At 35.5% G+C, this 15,304-nt stretch overlaps 1 protein-coding gene across 1 annotated transcript in view; it reads right to left on the bottom strand.

Annotated features, from left to right (window-relative positions):
- VPS13C (vacuolar protein sorting 13 homolog C) overlaps window positions 1-15,304 on the bottom strand; it is a 79,542-nt gene that overhangs the window by 15,280 nt on the left and 48,958 nt on the right. The window contains exons 53-74 of the mRNA XM_042876242.1: window positions 15,019-15,108; window positions 14,435-14,590; window positions 13,380-13,644; window positions 12,663-12,823; window positions 12,164-12,285; window positions 11,621-11,915; window positions 10,898-11,287; window positions 9,863-9,967; window positions 9,163-9,327; window positions 8,693-8,821; window positions 7,920-8,053; window positions 7,390-7,516; window positions 5,999-6,234; window positions 5,525-5,675; window positions 4,826-4,966; window positions 3,367-3,448; window positions 3,213-3,282; window positions 2,299-2,410; window positions 1,377-1,490; window positions 1,111-1,247; window positions 751-832; window positions 175-288 (exon numbers count right to left, since the gene is read on the bottom strand). Of these exons, the coding sequence (XP_042732176.1) occupies window positions 175-288; window positions 751-832; window positions 1,111-1,247; window positions 1,377-1,490; window positions 2,299-2,410; window positions 3,213-3,282; window positions 3,367-3,448; window positions 4,826-4,966; window positions 5,525-5,675; window positions 5,999-6,234; window positions 7,390-7,516; window positions 7,920-8,053; window positions 8,693-8,821; window positions 9,163-9,327; window positions 9,863-9,967; window positions 10,898-11,287; window positions 11,621-11,915; window positions 12,164-12,285; window positions 12,663-12,823; window positions 13,380-13,644; window positions 14,435-14,590; window positions 15,019-15,108 (3,378 nt within the window). The remainder of the gene's footprint in view (window positions 1-174; window positions 289-750; window positions 833-1,110; window positions 1,248-1,376; window positions 1,491-2,298; window positions 2,411-3,212; window positions 3,283-3,366; window positions 3,449-4,825; window positions 4,967-5,524; window positions 5,676-5,998; window positions 6,235-7,389; window positions 7,517-7,919; window positions 8,054-8,692; window positions 8,822-9,162; window positions 9,328-9,862; window positions 9,968-10,897; window positions 11,288-11,620; window positions 11,916-12,163; window positions 12,286-12,662; window positions 12,824-13,379; window positions 13,645-14,434; window positions 14,591-15,018; window positions 15,109-15,304) is intronic.

The following is a 15,304-nucleotide window of genomic DNA, read 5'->3' as shown; positions in this document are numbered from 1 at the left end:
TCTGTGATTCTCTGTGATTCTGAAGATTGTTTTAATATGGCACTTCTTTAAGAATTGAGAAAACACTTTTTTTTAATGTTAACTGTGTAGAGTACAATGACAAAAAGCCTACAATGCTACCCATTTATTTCATCAGCCTACTGTTTATGTACGGTTAAAGAATCAAAGTCATACCTGGAAAGGCTCATAAAAGAAAGCTTCAACTCCCTCAGACAAGCCTCTGATTAAGCCAAATGGGTTTCCAAGAACATCTAACCCAAGTACAAGAACATACATCTGTTTCAGGAACTAAATAAAAACAGAAATGAAAAATAAATCACCATCAACAACAAACAATCCAGAACAGCTTTAATGGCTGCTGTTACATAGTAGAATACAAAGGTGATACATTTTTTTGATTGACTGCCCAAGTAAGGTGTTAGAGTACTGAAGCAAGTATTTCTGTTGTGAGAAAGACTGGCTAATGTAAAAGGTACAGCTTATTTATGGATAACTAATAGAACACTGCAGTGAATAAATGTACAGACAGAAAGAAAAAAACTAACTACGTATATTCTTCAACATACTCTGAGAACATTTTTGTAATTATGGTTTCAGTAACGTGCCTCCAAATTCCTACTTCAGTACCATGAACTTGGGGGGGGAGGGAGGGGAGTATCTGTAGCTTTCATTCATCTTTTCTTTCCTATTTTCCACATTCCGTAAAGACAATTATTCAATATTTTATACAAAGGCTTGATTAAAATTTACCTGTTCACTATAATGCCTAACAGCTCTCTTCATCAGTTGGTCTCTCTTGTAGAACTGGTATTTAATTTCAAAATATGCAAGTCTGAAAGACAAACGATTGTGCAGTAACTGTACATTACCTATATATAGGTACTCTTACTCCTTTTCAGTAGTTCTGGTTTTTCATTTGTCTTTTACTTGAGATAAACTTGAAGCTATGTTCCCTTGAAAAAGAGAAGAAAACACACCACTCCTGCATTCCTCCTCTTCCATATACCTTTATACTAGAGACAATCAGCAAACCTTAATACAGACATTCTAACAAAAGTGTATAGTACATATTTTTCAAATTATTAAAATAAAAATACTTCTTTGGCTTACTTGAAAATAAGATCATCCACATCTGTTAGAGTAGCTCCAATACTTTTCAACAGTAAATTAAGAGAATGGATGGCTATCATTTCTTCGCTCTTATCTGATGCTTCTCCACCAGAAGCCAGAGACAGACTCAAATGCAACTGTAAAGAAGGAATTAGTAAAACCAACAAGTTCATCCAGAAGGTCAATCGCACCACCTACCTTACCCTAAGGAATGAAGAAATAATTTTTATCAAGTATCTTATTACCCCAAATCATCTATTACATACCTTAATAGGAGAAATATGAAAAAGCTCAAAAAAGCTCAGCATTGACAAGTCTGTTAAGGAAGTCTCCATTAGTTCTGTGCTAAGTGCATCCACATCTTGCTGAATTAGTTTAGACTATTATAAAGTAAGAAGAAAGAAAATTGAACAGAAGGTTATCAACACATGTAACAGCAGAAAAAACATACAAACATATACGTATTACACAAAAACATACGTAAACATATGAATAAAAGCTAGCACAAGGAATAATTGTGTACAAACACAGCAAAACAGCAAGCTAACTAAATGGTGAGCAACCCCAAAACTGGAAATGGGCTACTTGCTTTTGCATCCCAAACAAACATCCGAGTAACACCAAGTCTTTTCCTTAAAAGGGTAAACGTGAAAATTTGTGACTTTTTAGTCCTTCTCGATTACTTGATATGTCCTTATATTTCCCAATCATTAACAGATATTACTTCCATATTAACTTAGAACTTAGAAGTAATAACTTCCTGTAGTCACTTGTATTTTTGTATTTCCTCACCAGATCAGAATTTTACATAACACATCTGAAGGTAACATTTCTAAGAAAAAAAATCACTTTCCAGTTACACAGCACTACTGACAAGTCAGTCAAAAGGTTACTTCTAAATACCTTAACCTTCATTTACTACCCTTAACACTTTGCAGCCACAGTTGAAACAATCATGTCAAACAATTAAACCTTAAAAGAAAAAACAATTACACTTACCACTGTATTTGTTAGTCAAACCTGTCTGTTAGTAATAACCAACCCTAAATGACAACGGAAACCCCAATGCTTCACTGACAGTTATTTTATTAAGTCTCTTCTTTCATTGTTCTCTAATGCAATATTCACTAAAATATTCAGAAAATCACGTAGGCCCTTAAGGACCTATTGTGGCAAAAATCACATTACCCTCTGCCTTTCAGCTTCTGGGTCTGTAGATGGAGTGAAAAGTTCAATAAGTGCTGCTAAGAACCCTTGGTCAATTTTCAGTGCCATTTCCTGGATAAGAACCATGAAGTACCTAAAATGGGAAGATGAACAGCGTGTATTTGAAAGGACCCGGAATTTAAGCTCAACTTGTACAAGTAACTGAGGTTTGGTTATTCAATGCTGCTTATTAAAAAAGCAGTATTAACTGCTTATTTACAGTTAGGAGGGCTTAACAGCCGTGTGAAATTATGTGTTGCTATACTGCAAATTATTCAAAATTGACCTAATAATATCAGCTATCAGTAATTTTTATTTTGTACTTTATGATTTTGTGTGCTCTCCTGTAACATATTTATTCCTCTTATCCACCTGCCTTCCTCTGTAAGTCATATTATTATTTACTTCAATAAAATTGACCATCCTCAAATATCACACCCATACTAGCCAGATACAAAATCTCATAAGTAACCATCAGTACATTTTCAACTCATTTCATAGTACAAGAACTCAAACAAAGACACAGATGTATTAACTCGAGAAGATACATTTCACAGTAAAACACTGTCTTGAGCTACATCAGAGACCAAATTAGTCTGTTGTTAGAGCACCAAATAAACCCAGCACTGTATAGCAAATAGGCAGATATGCAACTCTGATGTTTCAGTTGAAGATGTACATCATTCTGATTACTAAAGAACTTCCTTAACAGTTAATGAGGCCAATTCTTACTTTCTAAAATAAATATTATTTTAAAACTTTTTTTCACTACAGACGTTTAAAACTCAATCCAAGTCAGGAGTAGTTTGGATAGGACAATCCCACTGCTAAAACAATGTTCACTTTAAAAAGAATTAAAGATTTCTAAAGATGCATTACAACACGATTACACTCACTTGAATTGCAGCACTTTGCTGTACTCGTTAAACCTAGTGATAACACTGATGTCAATGAATGGTTTTGGTTCTGAAACAAAAAATAAAAAATAAATTGTCAAGCTGCTATATTCAAGGCTGCATAATTCTGGTATCATTAAAGGTTTTCACTTACCTGAATCCAAAGCAATTGACTTGGGAGGGGCTACTGGGTGAAACACGACAGGGAACATCGATCCTGGTAACTGATTATCAACCTAAAATTATCATATTAATTAGACATGTGTTTTAATACCACAGTAATCAAAGACCATTTCAGTTTTAGAAGGCCTGGGGAAATCCCTTTTTTTAAAATACACTTCAATGTTATTTTCATACTCCTTCCCCCTTCTTCTTAGGGGAAGGAGAAAGGGAAAGTAGATTTTGCTGCAATAATTTTGAAAAGTTACTTTTTAAGTAGTAGAAGATCTAATGGTTGAAACTGTTGGAAAGGGATGCTTATGGAATTTCACACACGCAGTCATTTAGAGGATCTGTAGCTGATGGTATGTTTGACTCTAATAACAAGTACCACCTTCATGCAAAATAAAAACAAAACGTGAAAGAAAGATAGAGGAAAATCTTCCCCAGCAGCTGGTGAGAAAAAGTATCAACAGGGTCTTTGATGAGTGCCTCCTTTGTGAAAGACTCTGAAGGGCCACCAGAGCTGAAGTTGATAGCTATCCTCGTCAATATTTCCCTCAAACACAAAGCACTTCTCAGAATTACCTCAAACAATATATGGCTATTCTTGTTCATGTATCAGCACTCATAGCATCAACTGCAGCATGCTGGTTAGCTACAAATACTGAATGTTAATTCACTTTTTGTTAAACTTGTGTACAGATAAACTGCTGGATATTGGTTTAGTGTCCATTGTCTGCTTTCCAGTAGGTTGGTCCTCTGATTATACAAAGAGCTCTGATTCTCCAGGTATACTATCTACAGTTACATGTCACATGACTATATACAAACTATGACTGTACAGAAGCAACTACGATAAATTTTGAAAAAGGTTATTTATTTTTTCTTCACCTATAAACTTTCTTTAGAAACACACTTTCCATTTTAGGGCCCTGTTTCACACTAATCCATAATTTTGTGCAATCTTTTCCATATTATGCCAAATGATAGGATAGAGTTGTTTTCCACCAGTGAGTATACCACTTCAGCTACCCTGACATCAGAGGGCAAAGAGTCCTACATCCATCAAGTGGATGGGGCCAGACTCTTTTCTGTGATGTGCAGCAAAAGAACATGGGCCAACGGGAAAGAACTGGAACACAGGAAGTTCCATACAAATGCAAGGAAGAACTTCTGAGAGTAATAGAGCACTGGAACAGGTTGACCAGAGAAGTTGTGAAGTCTCTGAAGATACTCAAGATCCATCTGAACACTTTGCTGCACAACCTACCATAGGGACTCTGCTTTAGCAGGAGGGCTCAACTTCATGACCTTCAGATTTCCCTTCCAACCCCTGCAATTCTATGATTTTCTGATAAACATCAGATTTGGAGATATTTCTTCATGTAGATATAGTACAATACAATAAAATCTTAAGTGTTTACTAAATAAAGCACGAGGAAAGATCGTACCTGTAGCCAATACAATTGAGCCCGTAAGCTTCTTTGGTGAGGTGACTGTTTGAATTCAACCTGAATTCCTGATAGGAAGTTACGTCGGATATTGCATCTAACTGGGAGGCGCATTTCCATCGGGACCTTACTAAAATTCACCTGGGAATAGTAAAAAAAAAAAACATAGCAAGTGTATCATTAAATTAAGCTTGAGGATAAAGAACGTTTCATAATACCGACAAACAGACTAGTACGTACCACCTGCATTATTCATTACATCATGATCACATGTATTACCAAAATTACTCAAATTAAGTATTTGCATGGAAAGAAATTCAGTTATTTTGACAAGCACATTACATGAAACTTCAACTGTTCAAACTAAAAGTGTCTGTGTTATCTTAACAGTTACTCAGTACACGTTGGTGTAACTGAAGATGTTTACATGCAGCTTTCTCATTTCCCAGTTGATGCTTCTACTCCTGATCCAGATGATCTCTTACTTAGTAATAAGTACACAGGAAACACATCAATATTGTCTCAATATTACATCAGAACAAGATATTTTACTTAGAACACAAAATGATTCCAATATAAAATTTGCTTCTCATATTGAGTATCTTTTAATTGGTCACCTATCCTTAATTAACAAAATGTAAGTATTTTCACTGTTGTTCAGGAGCTACAGTCATTTCAATGGTTCAACTCAGAACATACCTCTGTATTGCTGTCTAGTTTATGCCAACCTGGAGCTTGGAAAGCACTCTTACAAAGATACTTTTGATAGGCTTGTTCCAACAGGTTTATTTGTTTTTGGTTAAACGGCCTCCATTTCTGCTTCCGTTTTTCTTCCCAGACAACACCAGAACTGCGAGACATACAACAAGGTTAACAATTTTAAAATAATTAAGCCTTTTTATGCACACAGGCCACATAAAAAGATGCTATCCTCATTTTTCAGGCCTGAATGAACTACTGTTTGCTTTTCTGTAGAAGATAAGAAAAAAAGCAAGCATATCCCATTATTGTACAACAGGAAAAAAGGCAGAACTTCAATCTGCTTAAAAGGTTTCACCCATATTAATCACATAGACAAGACATTCCTATAAATTCAACCACATTGCTAAATTTACCATGCACTGTCAAATTTTTGAGTACTCAAAGAAATGTTTAGGCCTGTAAGTGCACTACCTCGTAATTCCTATGTAAGAGATTTCTTTTTTATTTTCGTTGTTAACAAGAGAAAGTCCAAGACTGTGAATTGACAAGATTATTTCTTGGTCAGGTTGCTCTAGTTCTTCAGCTTGTAATGCTTTGGAAACCAATGCAACATCATCTGTGAACAGCAGCACCCGTTGGCGACCATCCAGGAAGGAAACCCAGTGTATTTGAGTATTTGCATTATATGGAAATTGGCCACATTCATCCTGTATTGGAAAACAATAACATAATATATTACAGGAGTAAACCCACTATGTTTGTTTATATACATACAGCAACCAGTTTACTGGCACACAAGTAAACCAGAACTAAAATAATTTTCAGTTGTTGATTCAGTTTATTGCATCTCACTGATTTAGAGGCATGCTGTATCTCAAAACGCTGTAAAGAGAAGCAGCAGGCTGGTTTTCTTTTTTTTTTTCCCCTCCCCTTTCTCATTTATTTTTTAAGTGCTTTTGAACTGTAGCAATAGTAGCCAGTGAGAAGAACTATGGCAATGATTAGTAAACAAAGCCCTTTGCAGCAAAGGGTATAACTTAGAATCCTATGGGGGCAGAATGCATTAAACTTCATACCATAAAACAGTAAAGATGGACAACGATTCAAAACTTCAAATGCAGAGATTGCTCATTTGTTACTTTGTGAGGTACAAATGACATAGATAAAAATCTCCTTCTTAAAAGTCATGCAAACATAATCATAATGATACACCAAGGAAATAATTTTTCACACAAACTAAACCCACGTTAAAATAAATGTGGAAAATCGGACTCAAGAAAGTGGTTACATGGGTAAATGCTTGCTTCCCATAACTTAATAAAATACTTGATTAGTCTTATCCTAGATTTACCTCTGATTGTAGTTAGTCTCCCCCACCTCCTCACTCATTTTCAACAGAATCATTTGTCTTTTGCACCCACTTAACAGTATTTTAATATTGAGGGAGCTAGAAACACTACAAATACCTCTCACTGAACAACCCAGTTTTCTACTCTATGCAAGCATTTCTGATAAGGAAGCCAGTCACAGAGTTTTTCCTAGAGCTTTGGGGAAATACTTAAGCCAAATGCACCACTGCTTAAAGTGATTTATGCTGTCCTTTGTATTACACAGATACTTCTATAGCCAAAGCTCTTCACCACTCTTCTTTAATATCTGAGGAAAGCATGGTGAAAACAGTTTGGAAACTGTATGAAATCCTCTATTACTACCAATCTAAAAACTTGTTTAACTGAGAACAGGATCTGCTGGAGGACAAGACAGAAATGCCTAGTTACTGAAAAAACTTTCACTCTGAAAATTTTAGACTTCTTACAGTCCTAGTCTGGTTCAGCATTTACTTCTCCCTTTCTGAGATTTACCTTCAGTAGATCATGTTCACCAAAGCTTTGAGAGTAGCTCCAGGCCAATTTTCTTGTTTTAGTTGGATCTGTCCATGCAAACAGGCATACTTGCTTTGGTTTCAATTCCATTTCCTCCTGTAATCCACTGCAGTTTAAAATAATAATAAAATTAAAATAAAGATTATATAATTCCCTGTTTAAAGAACACTGTTTAAAGTAATACAACATGTTATGGTACCATACACTCTTCTGATCCAGCCTCCTGGAGGTGAGGCATGAAAGGCACAGGAGATCATCTTCAATCTGTAGCTAGGCTCTTGGTGAACTATGGTCTATACTCCTATTTTATCTTCTCCAGTTTCTCAAATAGTACTAACTACTTAATAGCAGGTAAAGAATACTTCATTAAATGAATGATATAGCTTTTTATTACTATTTTTTATTGAAAACATTATTATTTACCATAATGGTAAAAGAGAACTATTACTTTCTTCTCAAAGGATATCCACTCTTTAAATAATTATCAGTGAACTGCTTCTTTCACATACCTCTGTTTATATCTGAGGGAGTCCCATGAAGTATGGTTAACAATAAGAGCTGGAGCAGCTCCCTCATGGTAATCTGAGAAGCTTATAAGAGTAGAGTGCTCTGACACGTTCACCTCTACCAATAAGCCCCCTGTCTGGAGTAAAAGTTAGAAAGAAAGTTCAGTATTTGCTCTACGCATACACTCAAAGTAGAAGAGGCTAAATTATTACTTTGATGTCAGTCTTCCATGGGCCTCTTACAAACAAAAAAAGGAAACTTATTCCACATTATCTAGTAACAGTAACATCAAACTTAATGTGGCTTAAGACATTTGTAGCATTCACAAAACGTGTAGGTTTAAACTAAAATTTATATTCCCATTGTAAGAAAAATGGCTTTTAAAAACAGATGTGTAACTTTTTTTTTTTAATTACTTTATTTGGCTACACTTAGTAAAACCAATAGGCAGACATTTCCTTCAAATTCTACAAAACTGAAAGACAGGAGTCTAGATGACTGCATCACAGAATGTATGATAAATTCAGTGATCATTAACAAGTGATCACTGAGCAGAATATTTCTCTTGAATAAACATCTATGAAAACACTGAGAACATCATCAAGACGACTCACAATCTTTACTACGAAATAGAACTGAAGTGTGATGTGCCAAGACCTTAAAGTAGAAGGCCTCTATCTCAGTCATCTTCAAGAGTCAAGCTGTATTAAGTTCAAATACTACAAAACTAAAGTAAAGTATGAAGCTGTAAGGACAGAAAGACTCGTAGTCTCACCAATTCTTCCAGCCTCAGCAGAGTGCCATTATCTGGGACTTGAAAGAGGAATGGTTTGGACACACCTTGAAAGCCAACTACTCTTACACAAAGTTCACCAGATGAGTTTTCAGGCCAGAATGGAAGACACTGTAAAACAAGAGATATGCAATCACTTCCAGTTCATATGTATTCAATGTAGCAAGCCAGAGTAAGTAGTCTTGTATGATGAACCTATTTGCCTTAGGTTCTTACCCCAGTTCCTAGTGATAGACATACAGTGTACATTTAATGAGTTACATAAATTGAAAGACTTAATTTACCCAATATATGCCACCTGTGCTGCTCACCATGACCTGAGATATGTGAAGAGTCCATGTCACAGCAACAGAGAAGACAGAGCATCCACAGAGATGTTATTTTCTTAAATGACAGATAAAGACCTGCTATTTCTCTATGATGGAATCCAAAGGAAGCAAAACAAAAATTACCTCTGAAGATGAGATATAATTCCATTTGTTTGTTGGAAAAGAACCATTAGGACCAATTTCACCAACTTCTAGTTCCAGAGAAGATTTGTTTGCTATTGTGTAGAATGGAGTGAAGGTAACTATCCTCGTAAGGTTAAAACTGCTCATTTTGATACTGACTCCAACCTGTTAAACAAGGAAAACTGGTTCAAACAATCAACAGAAAGATTAAGAGAAAAGACATGATGATTGAAAAGAAAAACAGATGTTAAATTAATTACAAAGGCTAGCTGGTCCTGAACACCTGTAACACGAGAATGAAGAAGTGCATTATACAACATGATTAGTCCAAAGGTAAAAAAGATGGTTTTAGCTGTAATATTTGGTAGCATATGGTATCGGTTTAGCAGGAGCTTCAGGTAGTATTTTTTTTGTCTTTTTTTTAATTTTAATTTTTATTTTTTATTCTACATAGCTTCAAACATACTTCAGATGAAGTTGCTAAGTCAGGCTCTAAGTAACCCCAAAAGCTTTGAGTTTTCAAAATGAACACTTGTGTCTTCAGCATTAAAATTCAATAGTGTAATCTCAAAAGGCCTTATAACAGGAATTGGTTAATTTTCATTTTGAGATTTGATTTAAAACTAGTGAAACAAAAGCCTCAAAATGAAGAAAAACAAGTACCCCAAAAGACCCATGAAACACAGAAGAACTTTCTTACCAGATACTCCATGCTCTTAGCTGAACACCTCACACATCCATAGCTTCCTACAGTATCAAGGGAAAAGCTACTGGACCAAGTGCTCGTTGAAATAGACAACTGGATCTACACACAAAAAAGGGAACATGCAAAACACTTCAATAAATTAATTTTAGAGTTCACACATTATGGAGTGCTACTGTATCACATGGAACATCATCAAAAACACATTTAAGTGCTTTTAAATCCTTCAGTAAATTAAAGTGAGCTTAAGCACTTATTATCACTATTCATTAACGAGAGCACATGCAAACGTGGAAAAAATACTATTTTGTGGTGCTTTACCAACTTGAAGGGGGAGGTGAATGGAATAAAATAACACTTCAAACTGTTTCTTCAACCACTAGTAAAAAAAAAATTGCGAGGGAAAGGGTCATCTGAGGAAAAAAAGAATACATCTACTGCTACAGTACTCTTCATTTGGCCATGCAAATACCCTGTCAAACAAAGTATGTCTGTTTAACACTGGACAGAATATTTACACTGGGCATGTTAAATGGTAAAGATAATTAAGATAATTTTGTGATTCCTCGTTATTTAGTGGAAAATATCTCCACAGGAATATTCAATCCCAATTTACATCCTTCATCCTCTCCCTGAGGGAAGAATTTTCTGGCAGGTAAGCTAGGAGGGTACCCCACTGACACTGGGGTCCCTACCTACTCTATATCACCAAACAGTTTCTCACCGGGACCAAAGTTAGCTGACTGGATGCAGCACAACATCCAGAAGGGGCTGGGAAAGCATGCAGACAGTAAGTCTCTTCTACTTATTTAATCTTCTAATGAAGTGTAATTAGCCTTCTAAATGTATAATTAATGAGAAAATAGAAACTAAATCAAACAAAAACCAAAAACCAACCAACCGCCACCCAATACATTTTCCAGAATTTTTATGTCTCTTGGAGTGAAGAGAGTAAGTAGATAAGCAATACAGATTACTTTTCTTCTTAACAGCATGTTTGCGAAGTACAACCTCCACCTACAATAAGCATACCTTATTTTTACTGAAAATATTTTTCTTCTTGAAGGAGAACAGAACAATATCTCTGTATTCTGCTGGATGCTTCACGTGAATGTCTTCAGCTCGATACTGAAGAATACGAGAAGTTTTGTTGATTATCCAGTATGGACTGAAGACAGACAGGATCATACGACTTCCAATTCGCCTGATATGTATGTACAAGTCCACTGTCATCACTGTTGCAGAATGGCATGTAAAACATACTGAAAAAAACTCAGGCATCCCTTCATGAATTTTAAGATGGCCATTCCAGTTTTTGCCTTGATATTTCATCAACACAAGCTCCATTATTTCCCCACTGATTCTGGAATGAAAAACATCTGCAGCACTCCCTTCCAGCAACTCACGAGCTTCTGCTGTTCCCTGCAATAAAATTATAAGGGGCAAATCAGGCTGTTAAGACATAAAACATTCACAAAACAGCATTTTATTCTTCTCTTGCAGGATGCTCATTTTTTAGATATTTTTAGCATCTTGTCACAACATCCAATCACTTATTTGAGCCTGATCCTATGAACAATCCAGGGTCAACTACACTTCACTTGAATTGTTTAGTCTTTACTGTCCTGCAAATTTCAAGACAACAAACCCATTCCATCGTATCCCCTGACCCAGTTCCCTCCCTCCACTACGATTTCAAATGGATTTTACAGTCATGCTACAAGGTGCAGCATCACTCAAATACTTTGCACCTACCTCCAGTAAATATCTCAAGGAGTATGGCAGAAGATTCCTCACAGTCAGTGTAGGATGAAGGTGGATTATATAGGCAGGATCCCACTTCTCTTCACACACTGAAATATGGTTTAATTGATCAGGTACTGCTGTTGTGCTGACTATTAGAGGCAAGAAATTTGTCTCGGTGGCTGGGCACTGTAACAAGCACTTTACTTCATTGCTCCTATGTAGCTCTTCTTTCCAGACAATGTTCGTTGTGGACTCTCTAAACTGACCCTCTAAAATTCCCGTTGGTCTAACATACAGATTACACCTACAGAAAGAAGACAAAAATGGTACACAAACATCTGCACAGTGACAGCCAACATCAACCAGCTCTAAGTAATTGCTAACATTCTGGAGGAATTTTGCAGCACAGTGTGTAATTACCAAATGAAGACTTTTTTTTCTTTCTGCCCAACCAGGAAGAGCTGCAAATTTAAGCTTCCACAGTAATGCTATACTTGTTTATCAGTCTTGCAAAGAACAGCCCTACAGAACAGAAAACAAAACAAAACACACCTGTATGAATGTAAAGGAACATGAAATTCCTCTTCAGGCTTGGATGTGCCAATTGGCTCCAACAATCTGGAGTCCTTACTCAATTTATAGATTACAAACGGGATAGAGAAATGGTTCTTAATCTAGGATCAAATGACAAAAGTTTTCATTACATTTGTTTAGTAAAAATTACTGATAGGACTGTAAAGACTGTAAAAACATGCTTAAAATGTTAATTCACATAAAAGATACATATATACTCCTCAACGTTCATAACACTAGAAAGTCAAATAAAATAAAAAACCTAGATTATTTTTAAGAGAAAAAAAAAAATCTTTTAAAACGCAGAGAAAAAAAATACAGTAAACTACTTAATTTGTCTCTAATTAGCTTTTTGGGAAATGCATTATTTCAAACAAATGAAACCAAACAAAACAAACCCATGAAGAACAAAAAAAAAAAAAAAAAAAAAAAAAAAATCACTCAAAAGAACTTTCTTTCAGGTTTTGTTTTTGTTTACCTGTAGAAGAGATCGTACAGTAACAACCTTATTTCCTTCTGTAGCATCAATCTGTACAACGATAGAGTTTGAATTACCACCAAGAAGGCTTTTCATGTTGTACAGTCGTCGACCTGGTTTGCCAATGGGAACGCTTGTCACTTTTTTGTATCCTTCCAGTTCTAATCCATGAAAATACACAAGTGTTAATTATGCAAAACATAACTCATACTACAGTTTTAAAGAATAGAACAACATCCAAGTTTCTCTGGACTCAATAACAAGTATCAGAGATGGCCTCTAGCAAAAACAACCTGAAGTGGCATTTGAGCACTAGGGAAAACTGAAGCTTTAAGGCAGAACACTCCTGAAGATCTTAACTTTTAACTTCATGTTATAATTTGCATAAGAAATACATCAAAGGATACACAAAAGTATTTTTTGAGTGAGTTAAGTCCAAGGGATCTGTGAGACAGTTTATCAATGACCATACTAAAACACCTATTTTATCCCAAGGGCTAAGAGAAAAAGTGTACTCAGCACTCCAAATAACTAGAAGTTCTACCTTCTTAAACACACCAATGCTAGGCTTTGTGGTTGTTTGGATTTTTTTTTTTCCCAATTGCCATCAGTACTCAAAAATAATTTTAACACAACAGAGGTTACCTGAATTTAACTGAGTTGAGTCACCCATTTTCCCATTCTCAACATATTGTACAGTGTTCCCTAGCATAATACCTAAATCTAAAGAGAAGGCAGAGCTCTCCTGTCGGTACAAGGCAGACAGCTTTCTGCGTTGAGGAGCTTCAAAAACCGAGTATTCCAGTTCCATGTTCTGACCACTTCCTACATAGTGCCCATTTTCCTTTTCAGCTGAACTAACAGTTCGAAAACTGGAGCCAGGAAACACTTTGAGAGGAACACCAAGGGCATTTTTCACTATGAAAGGAGCTGTATCTTTAAAGGAGTAGTCAAACGTAGATGCAGTCCCTTCTGAAAACGCCTGCAATTAGGAACATTCATAGTGATTACTAACTTACTATAATTACGTAATCATACATAAATAGCTACGGAAATGTAAAATTTCAAGTCTTAAAAGAAAGTGCCTGGTAAATAATCTTCTAAATTACATATGTAGATATAGACGTATAGTGTATATAGAGAAAAATATATATGTGTAATTATGTGAAGTATTATTTCAGGGAAGGTAACTTCCATAAGATTTTACTGTTATTTGGTAACTTACAGCAAATGTTGATACCTCAATAATTACACATGTATAAGGATTTCTGTTGTTGTTAGCAGGCTCTACAAGAAAACTAAATGAGCTGAGACAACACAGAAGTCACAAACATCACCATACTTAGTACTTAACCACAACTTTGGCATACAAACATCTCTTTTATTACACAAGATACTTCTGTACAAATGGTTGGATTTCTGCTATGGAACAGTCTTACAGAAAAGAAGCAGGCTGAATAGAAATAAAACCCTCTAATTAACATAAGTGTTTCCTACAGTGCATTTTCATACATATTAAGAGAAATTTACTTCCCTTTTATCTTTTCTCCTTTAGTCCTGTACAAGCACACCTGTTCCTCTAACACAGAAATTGCCTTCTTCAAAGCCAGCATCATGTTGTTGCTCACCCTTAAGGGCTATCATATTTAAATTTGTCATCCATGCTTGCTAACATTTGTCAGGGCTGTAGAACAATGACTAGCTCATGACTAACAGCACAGAGCTCTTCATGGGTCTATACCTTCTACAGAGACAAATAATTTGATGCTTACCTTGGCTAAATTACTGAATACAGCAAGACAACATTTGGATATTGTTATGTTCATTGTATCCTTCGAAGAGATGTTAACTGCAGTTTGTGGCTCAGGAAACACAATGAAATCATCTCCAGGCATCAAACTTCTTTCCTGGACAGGGTTAGTCTTCATCTACAACAAAAATTTCATTAGCAATTATGAACGTACTGAACTGTTTTTCCTCCTGTGTTACAACAGGAAAAAGCATGCACTACACTTGAACCCTTCTCCAAGCAAAGGAGTAGCCACACTATCTTGTAAATCTGATACATCTCAGACAAACTTATCAGTAACATGGAAATTTTATACCAATTCTGAAGGCAAGTTATTTCACTTTCTAACAACACGTGTGGTTACATGCTACATTTTGCCTGTGCACCACACAAATAACTTCATTCAGAAAAACTTTGATGTTAACAGACTGAATTTAATCTTGTGAAATTCCTAGCTCCCTCAAAGCAACAGCATCTGAAAGGTCAATGTTCCATTACATAAAACGATTAAAAAACAGCTCTCTACTCAAACCCAGTGTTTACAAAGTTTCTAGTACATTTACATACTTCCAGCTTTAAACTCCATTGCTTCTTTCCTCCTTCAATTCTTTCAATTAGAGGTTCCCATACTGCATACGTTTCATTGTAATAATGAATCTAAAGAAAGAATCAAAATTAAATATGACATATAAAAACACAGAACTAAGTTCCTTCCTATAGCAATTAATACACTATCACATTAAGAAAATAAAACAAAGCAAGAACTTCTTTTCAATCTTTGATTCACATTTCAGAGCTCTAGCATTAATTTTTAACAGCTTAAAAAAAAATAAAATCAGTATAATAAGTGAAA

This window comes from Lagopus leucura, unplaced genomic scaffold, assembly GCF_019238085.1.
Source record: "Lagopus leucura isolate 7727_CA_CO unplaced genomic scaffold, USGS_WTPT01 Super-Scaffold_100015, whole genome shotgun sequence".
NCBI lineage: Eukaryota > Metazoa > Chordata > Aves > Galliformes > Phasianidae > Lagopus > Lagopus leucura.
This window is presented reverse-complemented; position numbering and strand designations above follow the sequence as displayed.